Here is a 16,785-nt window from a genome sequence, read left to right as displayed (position 1 = left end):
AAAACTGCCCCTTTTTGAGAAGCACTCCTTAATCTCTAAAAACTGACACCACAGCCCAAACTATTAAAAACACCTTTCTTTTTTTTTTTTAAGATTTTGTTTATTTATTTGAGATAGAAAAAGAGCAAGTGAGAGAGAGAGAGAGAGAGAGAGAGCGAGCATGAGCAGGGGGGAGGGGCAGAGGGAGAGGGAGAAGCAGGCTCCCCACTGAGCAGGGTGCCTGATGTGGGGCTTGATCCCAAGACCCCAGGATCATGACCTGAGCTGAAGGCAGACACTTAACAGACTGAGCCACCCAGGAACCCCTAAAAACACCTTTCTTTCCACACCGGACACTGCCCTGGTTCAGGTCCTAAATTCAGCTCACTTAAAATCTCATCATTAGTCAGTCCATCCAAGGTCTACTCTGTCATTTCAATAGTCACACTATGCCAAAGTAACCTCCTAAAAACCTCCAGGGCCTAGATGAGATGTCTGCAAAAAGTGCCCTCACTACCCGTATGCAGAATTACTATAAGCCCTTTGTATACATAAAAAGTCATTACACTGTCCCATTGTTTGGGTCTGCCTTCTCCACTACCACATGAGTTTTACCCCAGCAAGGGCCAAATCTTGTGTCTATATCCCTGGTACCCAGGACTAGAGAGCACTTAAATGGTTTTAGAATTCAAATGTAATTCAAACAAATTACATATACCATCAAAATGCTTAGATTTCGGGGCGCCTGGGTGGCTCAGTCGGTTAAGCATCTGCCTTCAGCTTGGGTCAAGATCCCCTTATTCTGGGATCGAGCCCCGCACTGAGTTCCCTGCTCAGCAGGGAGCCTGCCTCTCCCTCTCCCTCTGCCTGCTCATCTGCCTACCTGTGATCTCTCTCTCTGTCAAATAAATAAAATATTTAAAAGAAAAATGCTTAGATCTCTTTGCTTTAAACACATCACTAAAAAAAGCCCCCACATCAGACAATAAAGCTTTAAACAACGTGAATCCTATCCAAACAAATGGGTCTTGTTCCTGATAGGATGAGAGGATGTTCTAACTCATAACCCAAACATTATTAAGCAGACATGTTGAGGTCTTCAGAATTTTCCAAAACCACATAGAGATCAAATTTCCTAATCTTAAAACTCCTTTCGGTCTAGTACAGTTTATCAGGTCCTTAAATAGTGTCACAGTATTTTGGACCACTAAAGCTCCAACCTACACTAACTCCCTCTTGCTACCAATTCATTTATTGGTTCACTATAGTTTTACTGAGCACCCACTCAGTGCTAAGGGTACAAAGATGTACTAAGATAAAGAAATAAAAGTTTTAGTGAGAAAAAAATACAGGAAGAATTAATAAGAGTAGTGTATGAAATGCTTATCTCAAATTATCTTAGTTCTTCTTAAACATTATTATAGTTTGGTGTGTACTAGGAATGTTCTCAAAAGATACAAGGGGGGGCGGGGAGTGCAGGGCGGGAAAATGTCGGATTCAATAGGTGCTGGGGATTAAGAAGTCCCCTTGTGAGGAGCACCAGGTATTGTATCTAAGTGTTGAATCACTAAATTCTACACCTGGAACTAATATTACACTATATGTTAACTAACTGGAATTTAAATAAAAACTTAAGAAAAAGAATAATTCAGCCACTGACTAATGTCTATCAAAAAGAATGACCTAACACCAACTATCCTAAAAGAAAAATGATACTTTTGGCAACTGTTTTCCCAACTGTAACAGGATATATAGCATAACAGTCAACAACTCTACACAGCAGGCCAACTCAAAGGGGTGCTTAAGACCAAGTTCAACAATTAATTCATCTTGAAGTGTTAATCAGGAAGTCATTTCATTTGATACTGAGAATTTTTATGGCCACAGTATGCAACTGATAATAAAAGCTATAAAAAATTTCTGGCTAGGATCATTACATCCCTTCTTTTTCTTTCTTTTTTTTTTTTTTAAACATGGTTTGGATCCTTTTTATTTTTTTATTTTTTAAAGATTTTATTTATTTGACAGAGAGAGACACAGCGAGAGAGGGAACACAAGCAGGGGGAGTGGGAGAGGGAGAAGCAGGCTTCCCGCTGAGCAGGGAGCCCAATGCGGGGCTCGATCCCAGGACCCCGGGACCATGACCCAAGCCGAAGGCTGACGCTTAACGACTGAGCCACCCAGGCGCCCCCATTACATCCCTTCTTTATAATCCATCTTTAGGGCCTTAACTAGTTATTTTGTTCTCTATTTTTAGATCAATTCCAGAACTGTTTTCTGAGGAAAATCATGGTCTTGTCCACAGGACCTCTTGAGAGATGTATGTTGGCGGTCCGTTCAGTTCTAAATCCTGACTTGATCAGGGACTGACCTAATCAGACATGCGAAATACATGCTCTCATGATTCTTGACTAAGAATAGAAGCCTAAACTCATTGCTGCCTGATGCTTACTAAAACTTGGTTACAAGAAATAATATTCAGGAAGCCCACACTGGGGACTCCCAGAGGCAGCAATTCTGGAGGAAGGAAAGGCGCCTCAAGGAGGGACCTACTGTTAAAGGAGCAACCCAAGAATTGAGAGTGAAGGACAATTTAATCTTTCTTACAATATGTTCTCTCATACAGCTCTCAAACTTGTTGGTCGCAGGAGCCCCTTAACAACTCTTAAAAACTATCTTTGTGAGTATACCCATCGATACTTATATTAGATTGTAAAAGAAAAATTTTAAACACAGTAATACAGAAACACACATTCCATTAGCCCTCAGAGTTGAAGTGAAATCACTCCTAATTGTAGCCTCAGAAAATTCCACTGTGAGGGCGTCTGGGTGGCTCAGTTGGTTAAGCAACTGCCTTCGGCTCAGGTCATGATCCTGGAGTCCCGGGATCGAGTCCCACATCGGGCTCCCTGCTCAGCAGGGAGTCTACTTCTCCCTCTGACGCCCTTCCCTCTCATGCTCTCTGGCTCTCATTCTCTCTCTCTCAAATAAATAAGTAAAATCTTTAAAAAAAAAAAGAAAATTCCACTGTGAATGAGAGTGAATAATAGCAAAAAAGGCAAGTAAAGTCTCAGTATTACTAAGAAAATAGTTTTAGGGGCACCAGGCTGGCTCAGTGAGAAGAGCATGTGACTCTTAATCTCGGGGTTTTAAGTTCAAGCCCCACGCTGGGGGGAGAGATTATTTTAAAAATTAAATGAATTTAAAAAAACAAAGACAGTAAAAAAAAATCTGTTAATTAAAAGAAATAATATTCATAGAAAACTATTTAAGGACATATTCATTGAATAATTCAACCAACTATTTTCTAAGTGCCAGGCACTAGTCTAGATGCTGGGAATAAACAGAATCCCTGCAGCTTCTTCATCCTTGTTTATTTCTGAACCAAGCCAAGCCACCAGTGAGATATATACTAATACACTGATTTGGCTCTTTGGAGAATGTTCACTGGCATTACATGAACCTGGGTTGAGAAGCATTATAAGGAGCAATCTTTAAAAACTCATTACTGGGGCACCTGGGTGGCTCAGTCAGTGATGCAGCTGCCTTCGGCTCAGGTCATGATCCCGGCATCCTGGGATCGAACCCCGCACTGGGCTCCCTGCTCAGCGAGGAGCATGCTTCTCCCTCTCCCTCTGCCTGCCGCTCCCCCTGCTTGTGCTCTCTCTATCTCTCTATGTCAAATAAATAAAAATTAATTAATTAATTAATAATAATAATAAAAAACTCACTACTATGTTTATTATTAGGATTCCCCCCCAAAAACACAGGTCCCCACAATGAAGACCAGTGAGACAAATTTTTCTCAGATCCGGCAATCAAGGGGCACCTGCAGGGCTCAGTGGGTTAAGCGTCTGCTTTCAGCTCAGGTCATGATCTCAGGGTCCTGGGATGGAGCCCAGAGGCCAGTTCTCTGCTCAGTGGGGAGCCTGCTTCCCCCTCTCCCTCTGTCTGCCATTTCCCCTGCTTGTGCTCTCTGTCAAATAAAATCTTTTAAAAAAAAACCTAACAATCAAAAAAAGTTGTACTTCTCTTAAACAACATGCATTTGGGGGCGCCTGGGTGGCTCAGTCGGTTAAGCATCTGCCTTCGGCTCAGGTCACAATCCCAGGGTCCTGGGATCAAGCCCCCCAGGGGGCTCCCTGCTTCTCCCTCGGGTCCTCCCCCTGCTCCTGCTCTCTCCCTCTCGCTAATAAATAAACAAAAATCCTTAAAAAAAAACCACGTGTTTGATTTTATAAACACCATGAATCTGGAAGTTGAGCTTTATTTTCTTCTTTGCTTTGTTTAAGAAAACTAAGAGCCAAATATGGAACCCATCTTTAGTAACTGTACAGTATTTTCTAGTCTATATACTAACTTTGCCACTGGTTTATTATCTTCTCTCATTTCTTCTTTGCCTTAATACCTTATTTTTAATCCTTTAGCCTGTATACATTTAGAAAAGAGGTGGGAAATAAAGAGTATTTGATAGCTGCTTTTTTAACATAAAATTGATTGTGTACTTTCTATGTGCCAGGCACTATATATACTAAGCACTTTACAACCCTCTAAGGGTTGGACTTCTTTTTTTCAATTATTCTTTTTAAAAGCTTTTTTTAAAGATTTTATTTATTTGAGAAAGAGAGAGAGAGAGCACAAGCAGGGGGAGTGGCAGAGGGAGAGGGAGAAGCAGGCTCCCACTGAGCAGATAGCCTGACTTGCTTTTAAATTTTTAAGTTACCTCTACACCCAGCATGGGGCTTGAACTCACAACTCTGAGATCAAGGGTTGCCTGCTCTACCACCTGAGCCAGCCAGCCGTATATACATAATATATGTATATTATTTCCATATACAGCTGAGGGAACTGAGGCTCAAGGAGGTTTATTAACTTATGTATGATCTCACAACTTGTATATGACAGAGCTAGAATTCAAATGCAGCCCAAATCATTACACCTCGGCATATGTACAAGTTATCACAGGATCAGATTAGGTGAAGGAGAGGGTGGGAAAGTCCACACGCAGGATGTGACATTTGAGCTACAGTCTTAAAGGAGGGAGCTTGCCAAGGAACAAGGAGAAAGTATTCCAGAGAGAAAGAGAAATCATGTGCAAAAACCCAAAGCAAAGAGAGAACGTAAGTTCTGGGAATGGCAAGCAGAACACAGAGTTACATTCAGCAGTTCATTCATTGTGCAGGATTCACCAGAAAGTTAAGTCATTTAATATTAGACATTTAAGAGGTCCAGTATTGAGAATTTCCATGGCCACAGTACTGAACTGTCACTGGGAAGACAAGCAGAAGTGAAATAAAGGTAGTCTCTTTTTTTGCGGGGGGGGGGAGCGCAAAAGAGAGAGAGAGAGGAGGGACAGAGGGAGAAGGAGAGAGAATTCCAAGCAAGCTCCACGCTCAGCACAGAGCCAGATGCAAGGGCTCGATCCCATGACCCTGAGATCACAACATGAGCTGAAATCAAGAGTTGGATGCTCAACCAACGGAGCCACCCAAACACCCCAAAGGCAGTCTCTTTTTATCATTAGGCTAAAAAGTCTGAATTATGTTCAATAAGCAATGGAGAACCACAGAAGGACTGAAGCAGGAGAATTACAAGATCAACTTGCACAGCATGATGAATGAATTAGATTTGAGGTAGAGAACGCAGTCAGGAGTCCACAGCAAGAGACTGACAGCGAAGTAATGAGAGTTAAAATCTGCCCCCAAAAAACATGTAATGTAAGCCACATAAATAATTTTTAATTTTTGTATAGCCATGTTAGAAAAGTAAAAAAGAAAAAAAATGAAAATAATTTTAGTAATACTTTTATTTAATCCAATATATCTAAAACATGATTTCATCATATAATCAATATAAATATTAGTAATAAAAAATTTTGCATTCATTTTTTCATACTAATCGGAAATCTGATTGTATTTTTACTTAGAGCACACCTTGTTTTGGACATTAAATTTTCACTGGAAATATTTGATCTGTATATAGATTTCATAAAACTTACAGATGAAAAAGTAGATTCACATACCCAAATTTTTCTAAACATACTTGAATATTTTCCAGGGAGTCAAGTACCAGTTTTTTAATTTAAATTAATTACAATTAATAAAATTTAAATTCAGTTCCTCAGCCATGCCAGCCATATTTCAAGTGCTTTATGGCCATATATGGCTACCATATTGAACAGTGCAGACCCAGAATGACAAAGGACCCTTGGCTGGTAGCACTTCTGTCATCAGCATTTCAAATCTACTTACTGTTGAGGTGTTCTGTGTACTAACATTGGTAACTTACCAAGTATTAACTATGACAGTGGTCCTACTGGTCACATCCTCGCTACTGTAGCTTACTTTCTAGACCACTGCCTACATCTGTGCAAAAGAAATCTTCTCATGACCACACAGAATTGCTATATAGTATCTGACATGTGAAATGCACACAAAAATGTTTGTGGGATGGATATATGCTCTTCTTCATCACTCAAGTAGTAATTCACTTGTCTGTGGACTACTTAAGCCCTCTGTTTCTATTTCCCTATGGTTTGATTGTTTATTAGACTCTATGTACTAAGTATGATGATAAAAGGAAGAGCAGTAAGAAAATCTATTTTCGGGTGCCTGGGTGGCTCAGATGGTTAAGCGTCTGCCTTCGACTCAGGTCAAGATCCCAGGGTCCTGGGATCGAGTCCCGCATCGGGCTCCTTGCTCAGCGGGAAGTCTGCTTCTCCCTCTCCCTCTGCCTCTCCCCCTGCTTGTTCTCTCTCTGTCTCTCTCGCAAATGAATAAATAAAATCTTAAAAAAAAAAGAAATGAAAATCTATTTTCAATTGCATGTTTATTAGAGGCATTACAAAACAATGGGTAAGAGCCTAAGTTCTGGAGTGAGACTGCCTGGATTCAGATGTGGGTTCCATTATTTATTAGATGAGTGATCTTGGCCTCTCTGTACCTCAGTTCCCTCTTCTGCAAAATAGTGATCACAGTACATACTTCCTTGGGGTGCTTCAAGATTATAGAAGATAATACATATAAAGCACTGGCACATGGTACTTGGCACATAGTAGATGTTCAATAAACATTAGCTTTTAATATATTTTATTTATTTTTTAAAGTAAGCTCTATGCCCAACGTGGGGCTTGAACTCACCACCCTGAGATCAAGAGTCGCACACTCTACCAAGAAAAGCCAGCCAGGTGCCCCAACATTAGTTTCGTTTTGTTTTTAAGATTTTATTTTTAAGTAATCTCTACACCCAATGTGGGGCTCAAATTCACAACCCTGAGATCAAGAGTCTTATGCTCCACAACTGAGCCAGCCAGGGGCCCCCCCACGCCCCGAAACACTAGCTTTTTAAACAGAGCTGGTGAAGAAGTTGAAATTACAGCTAAAGTAAAAAACTAGGATTTCTCAATTACCCACGTCTCTTTCCCGTATAATCTTACACACACACACACATACACACATACACACACGTACAGGTAGTACTCTGACCTCCTCAAAAGAAAGATCTTGCATGTAGTTATATTCATTACAAAAGGAGCTAAATAAAAAACTTCATCTACTGACAGTGTATAACTATGCACCATGGCATAGGTGTAGCCAAGCAAATGGAAAAACACGAAACAAAATAGGAAGGCATTTTGCCTTACCTGCTTTTCCGTTTTCGAGGTGGTTTCTCCACTGTGCCAGTCAGTCTACAACCAAACAAATAAGACGGTAACTAAAAGTAACATATAAGAACACGTCTCCTGGCCCTACTGTGCCAGTCAAAAACTCAGCGTACCACCCTCTAGGACCACAGGCTCGCTTAAGCTCATACCTGACCTTACAAACGCCTTATGCTCTGTTTCCCCTATTTACCAAGACCAAGCAATCCTGGGACTCACGGTTCCCCTAATGTCTGCTTTGCCCAAACCCTGCTCTCCCTGCTAGTCCCTCACTCCATCCTCAGCTCCTATTCGTCACAGCCCCGCTCCCCAAAACCACCCACCTCCACCTACTCATTGTCTGCCTCGTCACCCCCGAAAGCTCCTCCGGCCTCCCCTTGCCCGTGCCCACCCCCTCCCGAGCGTGCACAGCCCCTCCGAGCCCCGCCCCTCCCGGCCCCGCGCCCCCCGCATTCCACGGCCCGTCCACGGGGCGCGCGCGCCCTGCCCATCCCGGCCCCGCGCCCCCAGTCTCACCCCTCGGCGTCCCTTCCCTCACACGCCCCTCTCACCCGGCATCGAGGATGCGATCGCCGCCCAGCCCACTCCCCCGCCCCTGGATGCCCCCAATCCCCCCTCAGCCAGAACCCCCCGCCCCTCCCGTCTCGGAGCCCCGAATGCTTCACGGCCCCGAGCCGCTGCCCCTGGGCCCGCTCCCGCGCCCCCGCCCCATCCCCAACCCCGACCTCGACCCAGCTCCCGCCCCACCTGGGGACCAGGCGACTCCGCGGCTGCTGGGGCTGCCGGGCTCCTCTGACCATCCGGCTCCTGCTCCGCCGCGGGAGCTGCTCCGGCGGCCGCAGGGCTCGCTCGGGAAGCTGAGGCGGCGGAGGCTGGAGTAGGCGGAGAGGCGGGAGGAGGGCCTCGCGCCTCTGCCTGGCATGCCGCGGGGCCCGCCCCCTCCGCGCCTCTCCCCGACTCCTATTGGCTAGAGCCGTAGTGTGGCCGAAAGCCTGGCAGTCGATTGGACGGTCGGGCCGTCACATCCCGCCACCTAGGTTTGGTTGAGACTGCAGGTGGCGGCGGAGGTGCCTTAGAGACTGCTAGCAGGGCAAGGGAAACCTAAGCGCCACCATGCGCTGGAAAGTAGAAACTGCATCTCAGGCTCCAGACACCTGCCGGCAGGTTCTCCTGGCTCTGCGTCCTGCATTCCACACACCAGCTGGCGCCCCCCAACACTGCACCACGCCAGGACCAACAGCCAAGCATTGCAATTTCCCAAACTCTGGCAGGTGCGACCGTGAGGTAACTCTCCAGAACGAGCTTCATTTTGAACCATCTCGATGCAGTCCCTAACTCTACATCATGCTGAAATGGTCTCACAGCTCACAGGTACCTTTCATAGAGGATCCAGCAAGAAAACTGCAAGAATCTACCAAAATAAAGCATGTTTCAGCTGCTCAGTCCCCTGCAGAAAAGATCACAAGCTTGTGTGCAGGCTTCCAAGAAAGCAAGAGATTTAAAAAATTACCATGAAAGGAAAATCATCACTGCAAACAGAATTGCCATACCTAAAAGCAATGTGTTCCATTTTGGAAGGACTAAGTAGAATGGATCCTTGAGTGTGTGCTAACCATCCTGTGATACTGTAGATGATTGTAAATTCAATGCCAGTTAATCGATTTAAAAATAAATTTCACTGCATTTTTGACAGACCCAAACAAGCAAGACTGCCAGCACATAAGCACAGTATTAGTTACCATTCCTATTATACTTTAATAAGACCATCCTTGAGAAGAAGACATAGCTCGTAAGAGGCGCCTGGGTGGCTCAGTTGGTTGGGCGACTGCCTTTGGCTCAGGTCATGATCCTGGAGTCCCAGGATGGAGTCCCATATCGGGCTCCCTGCTGAGCAGGGAGTCTGCTTCTCCCTCTGACCCTCCCCCCCTCATGCTCTCTCTAATAAAATCTTCAAAAAAAGAGAGAGAGGACATAGCTCATTAACATTTAAATTCTTCCTTCAATGTAGTCTGTAGCCTCTCTACATTCCACATGAACAGGTTTTTGTTTTTGGTAGATATTTGGCAACTATTTGGAATTGGGAGGAGGCATCAAACTCTTTTGCTATTACCTTATTATAAAATGTTTTTATGCATCAATAATGTGACAGCCTAGAGTAGATCACACCAGCACACTAGGGACAAATCTCTCACTGACCCTCACAAATGGCAAAAATTAGGATACAGCTTTTCACAAAACCGAATTTATTTGGTGGAAAGGGCTGTCCTTTATTCTCAGATGGCTCTTTTATAGCTTTCATGTTAAAAATTACATTCCTTCTATGAAATAATGATAAATTGTAGTGGGGGTTTTTAAATGGCTTTGACAAGGAAAAAAGTCGAACATCTGTTGGTTCCCCTAATTTTTATGTAATCCCCAAATCACCAAACTATGGACAGCCTTGATCTCAACCAAACCAGAAGGGGGGGGGCAGAATAATTTGTCAGACAAAGAGTGTGGCAGGTGGAATAGGAGTCCTGGTGGGGAGGGCCATCAACTCACTAGGAGACTAATCTTGAAATATCACTCATTACATTTCTTAAAAATAGGGATTAAAATCTTGTGTGGTTTTCAAGGTCTTTTATAATTGGCCAACTCCTGATACATGGTTCTGCCAAGAGAGCTGCTGCTTTCATCTCTTAAGCCTTCCCAAGGGGCACCCTCAGTTCTATCTTCATGTCACATGCAAGTTCTAGTAATGTTTGTGTTTTTACCAAATAAACAATGTACATCCCATCATTCTTCTCCACATTTAATTTACACTTCCTCTTTTAAGCCTTTCCCAATTATTCCATTCTACATCACTTTCTTCTCCAAATTCGTTGCACTTTCATAAGCTACTGTATCAGCAATTATATATTGCCTTAGATTATTACTTCCCATCTACATTTAATTTGGGCAAATGGTATATTAGAATGAGCCCTCAATAAATGGCAGCTTTGGGCCAGGGACTGGGTACTTTATGTGTGCTATTTTTAATTCTGAGATCAACTCTGGTATTTTCTTATTTTAGACACAGAATTTTAAGATCCAGAGAACCCAACTCGTGCAGGGTCACACAGTTACAATAACCAATACTGCTTAAGATGGCTTAAGAGGTTTTAAGACGTACTCTTGTATGCCCTAAAGGGGTTCAAGTTCCAGCTCTCCTATGCAACCTTGGCAAAGTCACCTATCTAAAACTGTTCCTTCATCTGAAGGGGGTCAGGGGAAGAAGCAATAGTCATAGAACCATGGTAAAGGTAAACACAAAACAGGGCACATACAGCCTTTAGCTAAGTTAGCTATTACTGCCTGGCAGAGCTGGGTTTTTTACCTACATCTGATCCCAGAACCTATATTCTTTACACTATTCCACAATGCCACCATGCAGTCTTTTATATCTCATTCCCATTTATACACAAAAGCAGAGTGCTGAGAACAATAGTGGGTGTCCAGGGATTGAGTGGAATATATTTATGTAATAAGTATTTTGTTGATACACACACACACAAAATCCTCATAAATTTCATGCAGTTTGAAAAGGAAATATTTGAGTGATCCAAGCCAGCATAATCTCTCATGAGGGTAAGGAAAGGCAATCACCAACTGACTGATAAGGAAATAGAAAAAATTAAGAGAGGAATAAGGAACAAACATTCCCAGGCATCTACTGTGTCTGGCACCAGACTAGGGGACTTTCCAAATGCTTTTTGGTGTTTTACTACTGTATACTTCATCAGCATGAATGCACACTGTAGACATACAATTTGAAAGAGCTGGGATGATCTCATGATGCATGGTTCTAGGCACTGGGTCCAGGACATAACAATGAATCTTGCCTTTAAAGAACTGGAAAACGTAGCTCAAAGTCAAATGCAGAACAAGAAAGAGTTTCACTTCTGTTTACTAGTCAAGCAACCAAGTGAAGGAATAAGCATTTTTTAATTTAAATTGTGTTATATAAAACGCTAACTTCTTGTTGGGACAGGCTACAGACTATGCATTAGATAAAAGTTTCTGACAAACTTCCTATAATCTTTTTATTAGTTTACACTGAGAGAATATAGCACCTTTCATCCAAGGAACTGAAGGTGCTTTACAAACATTAGCATTTAAAAAACAATTACATTTAAAAATCTGGATTCGTGGTTAAATCTCTTCAACTCCAGATACACAATTTTCTGTAGGCTGATGGAAAGAATTCTATTTCTGACAACGAAAGAGGCTCAGAAAGAGTTCGGATTTGCTTTCGCAATACAGGCATTTTCAAAACCTGGTGCTGGGCTTACAAAGCAAAAACACACAAATCTTAATGCAATGAACAATATTTCAAACCTTATTTCAAACGCAAAACCCAGGGTTTAAGACGTCACAATCTTCCAACAGTTCTGGTCATCCAGATGGAGTAGGAGCTGATGCAGGTTGCATATTAGATGTGCTCTCGATCCAGACTTTTTAGCATCACACCCAAATGAACACATTTAAAGTGGTGCGATATTTCAAGAAAAAGCATTAAACCTATAAAAAGCTAGCCAAGAGCATATCACGAAAAGGGGAAAGAAAGTAATTGGCAATTAAAAGTAGACAGTTCTCACTAGAGCCTAGGACACTTTATTAGAAACCAAGTATATCATCAGCAAATAAAAATAGTTATTACCCCCATTAATACAACATAAAGGATTTTACATTCAGCCTAGATACAGGGAGTAACAGATCCTCCTGCCTACAAATCTATGACTTGCAAGTATCTTCCACTACATGATTACTCTATATCGTACATAGCCCTTATTTATTAGAGGGATCCAAATATTCCTTTTAGGCTTACAAAGTCCAATACATTCACTCTCTCTTCCCTTTACATGTCTAATAGTAAAAACTATTTTTTTCATGCAAAAAAGCCGTTATTCAGCTGAAGAGAAAAAAATCAGACAAAATAGAGATGGCAATTAAGGAATGGACAGAAAATTATTGGCACATGCCCAACTAGTGACAAACAAATGCAATACACCATGACTTAAAAATAAAGGTCACATTACAAGGATAACTAAAACAACGACATCATTTTAAGCTATGGAGTGTCAAATGGGAAGGGAGGGCTGAGGTTACCGATTTTATTGGTACAACTTAAAAGCAGAGGAGAGCAAGCACTTAAATACAATTTATGGTAACAGAAAAAATCCCTGCAGAGAGCTGTTCAAAGACCACGCCAAGCTGTCTGCGTCATTAATTTCCAGTGTCTCACAATTAGTAAAATACATAGCTACATATCCCTGGAAGATAAAAATACGTTTCCCCCTGAATTACACTGGGGTCAGGGCAGTAACAGAAAGCTACTGACCCAACAGTTCAAGTGTGTGCAGCAAATGTCTTAGCCACTGCTTTCAAATAGCTATACAGTTAAAAACTAAACAAGGAGCTAGGTGGTTGCAGAAAATAAAAATCAAAATTATTGTGCTCATTTAATAAAAGAAAAACCCTGATGAAAAATTATGTGCCAAGAAGCTTAGACTATAAAGATTTTTATTGCATTTTTAGGTAACCTGGAAGTTCTTATCCTGAAGGGGAAAAGTTGGTTTTCAAAACTACCTGAACAGATACTAAAGTGCTTTATTAATTGGCTGGCTTCACAAAGATTTCCTGGAATGACAAAAATTAATTATAGTAGTAAAGGGATACCAACTATTTCACAAAATAGTAAATTCCAACATCATTTATGACCACAGTCATAAGAGACACTGGAACACTTGTCCTTATTAAGTGGACAGTTGCATATAAAGAACTGATCATCACACCCTTTGGATATTCAAATTACTTACACAAAGCCAAAACATGGTATCACAGACCTTTACAAAATAGGACAATTTGTTTCTTTCTACACTTTTTAAAATTTGCTTCAAATTACAGTTCACAAATACAAGAGTCCTGACTTTTCAACCTTTCCAGTTGCAGTTAAAAAATGAACACTTTCTAAAAGTTAAGGTCAAGTGTTACAGCAAGAGAATGATTCCTATTGAAAAGTACACAGATTTTACTTAATGATACTCATGATAGATTGTAAACTGGATCTATCACATTCTACTCAACTGGTATCAAATGAACACATCAGCATTACAAGTATTAAATGTTTTTCTATTACTATAGAGAATATAAACCAAAATATTAATATGGCAGTTATGTTCTTTAGGCACAGTTTAGTGATTTTTTTTTAAATAAATAGTATTGAATTTCAGTTGAAGTTTTAAACTCAATAACCAAAGGGTCAAAAGCTCTGATTGGGGCGGGGGGGAGAATAACTTTAAACTAACAATGTAAGCTGTTTAAAATTTCTAACACTTTAACCTATCTGGGTTTTATTTAAGATTACTTTATTAAAAAATACAAGGAATCTGAAAAAAGATCAATACAATTATCTTACTGTACAAAGTCATAAGCTGTAGCAGTTTTAACTAAAATTTAAAAACACAACAAGGAGGGCAGCCCTTTAGACCAATTTATTTTATATCCATTTAAAATATCATCCAACAAAGGACAATGAAGTTTACAGCTGGGACAGGTATACATAACTCGAGGCATCTGCAGTCCATCGTGCCCACTGAATAACAACTTTGCTGCTGAAATTTCTTAAAACTTACCAAACTAAAACAAAAGGCTGAATGATACAAAAGGAGGAGCATTTCGGTGTAGTCTGTTCTGTCAATTGGCTTTTTAAAAAAGAGGAAACACATCCTGTTTCCCCCAAACCAGTAAATAAGCAAGAGCTACATGCAGCAGTGTGAGTATTAAGACATTTCTCAAGTCTTCTCAAATGAGTCCAAGGTGGGGATGGGATGGGGGAGAAAATTGATAGAAAAACATTGCTATAGACACCATAACAAACAATAAATTTAGATAATTTAAAATTAAAAAAAAAAAGGCAAGAGGCAGCATTTCAGCAGCAAAGTGCTTGATAAAAAGTATATTGTAGAGGGTAATACACGAAAGTTGGGGTAAGAAGAGGGAAGAAAAATGGGTCAGCAGGATGGGCGAAGGCCTCAAAGGAAATACGGCGTCGTCGTTCTGGGAGGAATAACACGTTCTGAATCTGGAACTGCCCGGAATAACTTTGGTTCTCTTGTATTTACATCTTTGAAGACCATGATCGAAGCAATATTTCCACAACGATAGCAGTAATTAGGAGCAGACCATACTGTTACCAGCTTCTCATCAAACATAAATTTATAGCCTTCGTGCACTAGTTGGTGTGCTCTGCAGATGAGTTTTAAGTTGTTGATATGAACAAACTGCAATTTAGAAAGGTTTTGTTAAGTATCTAGCATTTTTAAAAATCATGCTATAAATATATATATATATGAAAATGATATTTAAATAAAGTATAGGGGTGCCTGGGTGGCTCAACCAGTTAAGCACCTGACTCTTGATTTTGGGTCAGGTTATGATCTCAGGGTTGTAAGATCGAGCCCATGTCAGGCTCCACACTGGGCATGGAACCTGCTTAAGATTCTCTCTCTCCCTCTCCCCTCCCCTCCCCTCCCCAAAGAAATAAATAAATAACAAATCTTTTTACTACTAAAGTTCTCATGATTATAGAATCCATTCTACTAGTTATCCCCACTACTTCCAATAAGTTATAGACAAATAGAGCTGCTTTGGCCTAAGTTATAGAAATCACACAGTCACATAATTTATTAGAAGTTTCTGGAAGAAAAGCATTCTATAAACACTATCAGATATGAAACAAAGTTTTTATGGTGTAATAAAAAAATAAATCGCTATCAGTATCATTTACTGAGGGTGCAGTATGATTCTTACAAGAATTCTGAGACTTATTATTCTTCTTTTGTACCTTAAGGAAACAGGCTCAGAGAGCATAAATAATTTACCTAAATTATGCTGAACCTAACTAATTCCATTGTGCTGGATTACTTCCCAATATAAGCTCACCCCTATGTGCGTATATAATGTCTGTTTTTTTTAATTGAAAACAGCTGAACTTCAAAAGTTGGCTTTTCACTATATATATATATCTCAAATCATCATGTTATACATCTAAAACTAATACATTACACGTCAATATAAATTGAAAATATATATTAACATTTTCTATGTACATGTATATGTGTGTATATATATATATATATATAAAAGTTCTCTATCTTGCCCTTGCTATCGTATTACTTAACTGCAATATTTGAAGAAAAAAAAAAGAAAAAACATTTATTTTACACATATTACCAAGCGGAAACTGAAGGAGGTGCTTTCATTATGTGATCTCATTTAACCAATAAGGAAAGACCTACATGATAAACTAGATGAGAAACAGAAGGTTGTTATCTATAGCCACAATAGTTTTTATGTAGTCCATTAGCAACCAACAAACCATTTTTCAAAAACTATTGGCTTTACCTCATTTGTGACCTTTGCGCCAAAAAGCCAACCTGCTCCTCGGGGACTGATTGCCCAAGTATCCACATCTTCAGGATCTGACCAAACCAGATCACAAAATGCTCCTTTATGAGGAATTTCCTGATTCCGTTCAATGGTTCGAATTTGATCCAGTGTTTTGATATCAGGAGATAAACCACCATGAACACACAAAATCTGCTCATCTATTAACTAGCAAAAAGGATAATAGAGTTGAAAGTATAATAATAAACTCAGTCATATCCAAATTCATCAATGAATGTTAATGATGTCAATATAATTGAGATGGCAAATAGATAAAAGTATGCAAAGGGTTATTGGCAGGAAAATACTTGAGGTTTTACAAAGATTTACATAAACTTACAGCTGCTACTGTGAGCATGTCAAAAACTTTGGTACAGTATCTCCAGGCATTAGCATTTCCATATTTGGTTTGGCACTCATCTGTGAAAGAAACAGAAAAGTTTCTCATTAATGAAGTTCTAAAGCTGCCAATAAAAATAAAGAACGCATCCAATACTAAAGAAGTTTAACTTAAACTAGGACCGGCAAGCTATGACCTGGTAGGTCTTCCACGTAGAGCCATGAAGGAGACTTGTGTTTAACTAGTCTAAGTATGTGGTCCTGCTTTTCCTTCCAGAAGTGGCCCTACAAAGCAGTTCAAGTTATTGATCAAAATGCTATGATCAGAAAGAGCTAAATAT

General features: G+C 40.5%; 2 protein-coding genes across 7 annotated transcripts in view; both read right to left on the bottom strand.

Moving 5' to 3' along the window:
* SCAI (suppressor of cancer cell invasion) overlaps window positions 1-8,523 on the bottom strand; it is a 137,281-nt gene extending 128,758 nt beyond the window's left edge. For 4 of the 5 annotated variants that reach the window (XR_012382198.1, XM_025888740.2, XM_073905743.1 and 1 more), the window contains exons 1-2: window positions 8,387-8,523; window positions 7,622-7,666 (exon numbers count right to left, since the gene is read on the bottom strand). Coding sequence is in view for 3 of the 5 variants with exons in the window: in XM_025888740.2 (XP_025744525.1) it covers window positions 7,622-7,666; window positions 8,387-8,439 (98 nt within the window). In the remaining 2 variants the exon portion in view is untranslated. Of the gene's footprint in view, window positions 1-7,621; window positions 7,667-8,386 lie in introns of those variants that run through there. The other variant, XM_073905744.1, reaches the window with a different exon arrangement.
* Window positions 8,524-11,686: 3,163 nt separating this feature from the next.
* PPP6C (protein phosphatase 6 catalytic subunit) overlaps window positions 11,687-16,785 on the bottom strand; it is a 40,301-nt gene continuing 35,202 nt past the window's right edge. For both annotated transcript variants that reach the window (XM_025888317.2, XM_073905742.1), the window contains exons 5-7: window positions 16,446-16,525; window positions 16,064-16,273; window positions 11,687-14,940 (exon numbers count right to left, since the gene is read on the bottom strand). In XM_025888317.2, coding sequence (XP_025744102.1) covers window positions 14,692-14,940; window positions 16,064-16,273; window positions 16,446-16,525 — 539 coding nt within the window. In that variant the 3' untranslated portion in view covers window positions 11,687-14,691. The remainder of the gene's footprint in view (window positions 14,941-16,063; window positions 16,274-16,445; window positions 16,526-16,785) is intronic.

Source organism: Callorhinus ursinus, unplaced genomic scaffold (genome assembly GCF_003265705.2).
Source record: "Callorhinus ursinus isolate GAN/ISIS: 27379988/994484 unplaced genomic scaffold, GSC_fseal_2.0 scaffold24, whole genome shotgun sequence".
Lineage (NCBI taxonomy): Eukaryota > Metazoa > Chordata > Mammalia > Carnivora > Otariidae > Callorhinus > Callorhinus ursinus.
The sequence above is the reverse complement of the archived record's forward strand: the minus strand, read 5'-3'. Positions and strand labels throughout refer to the sequence as shown.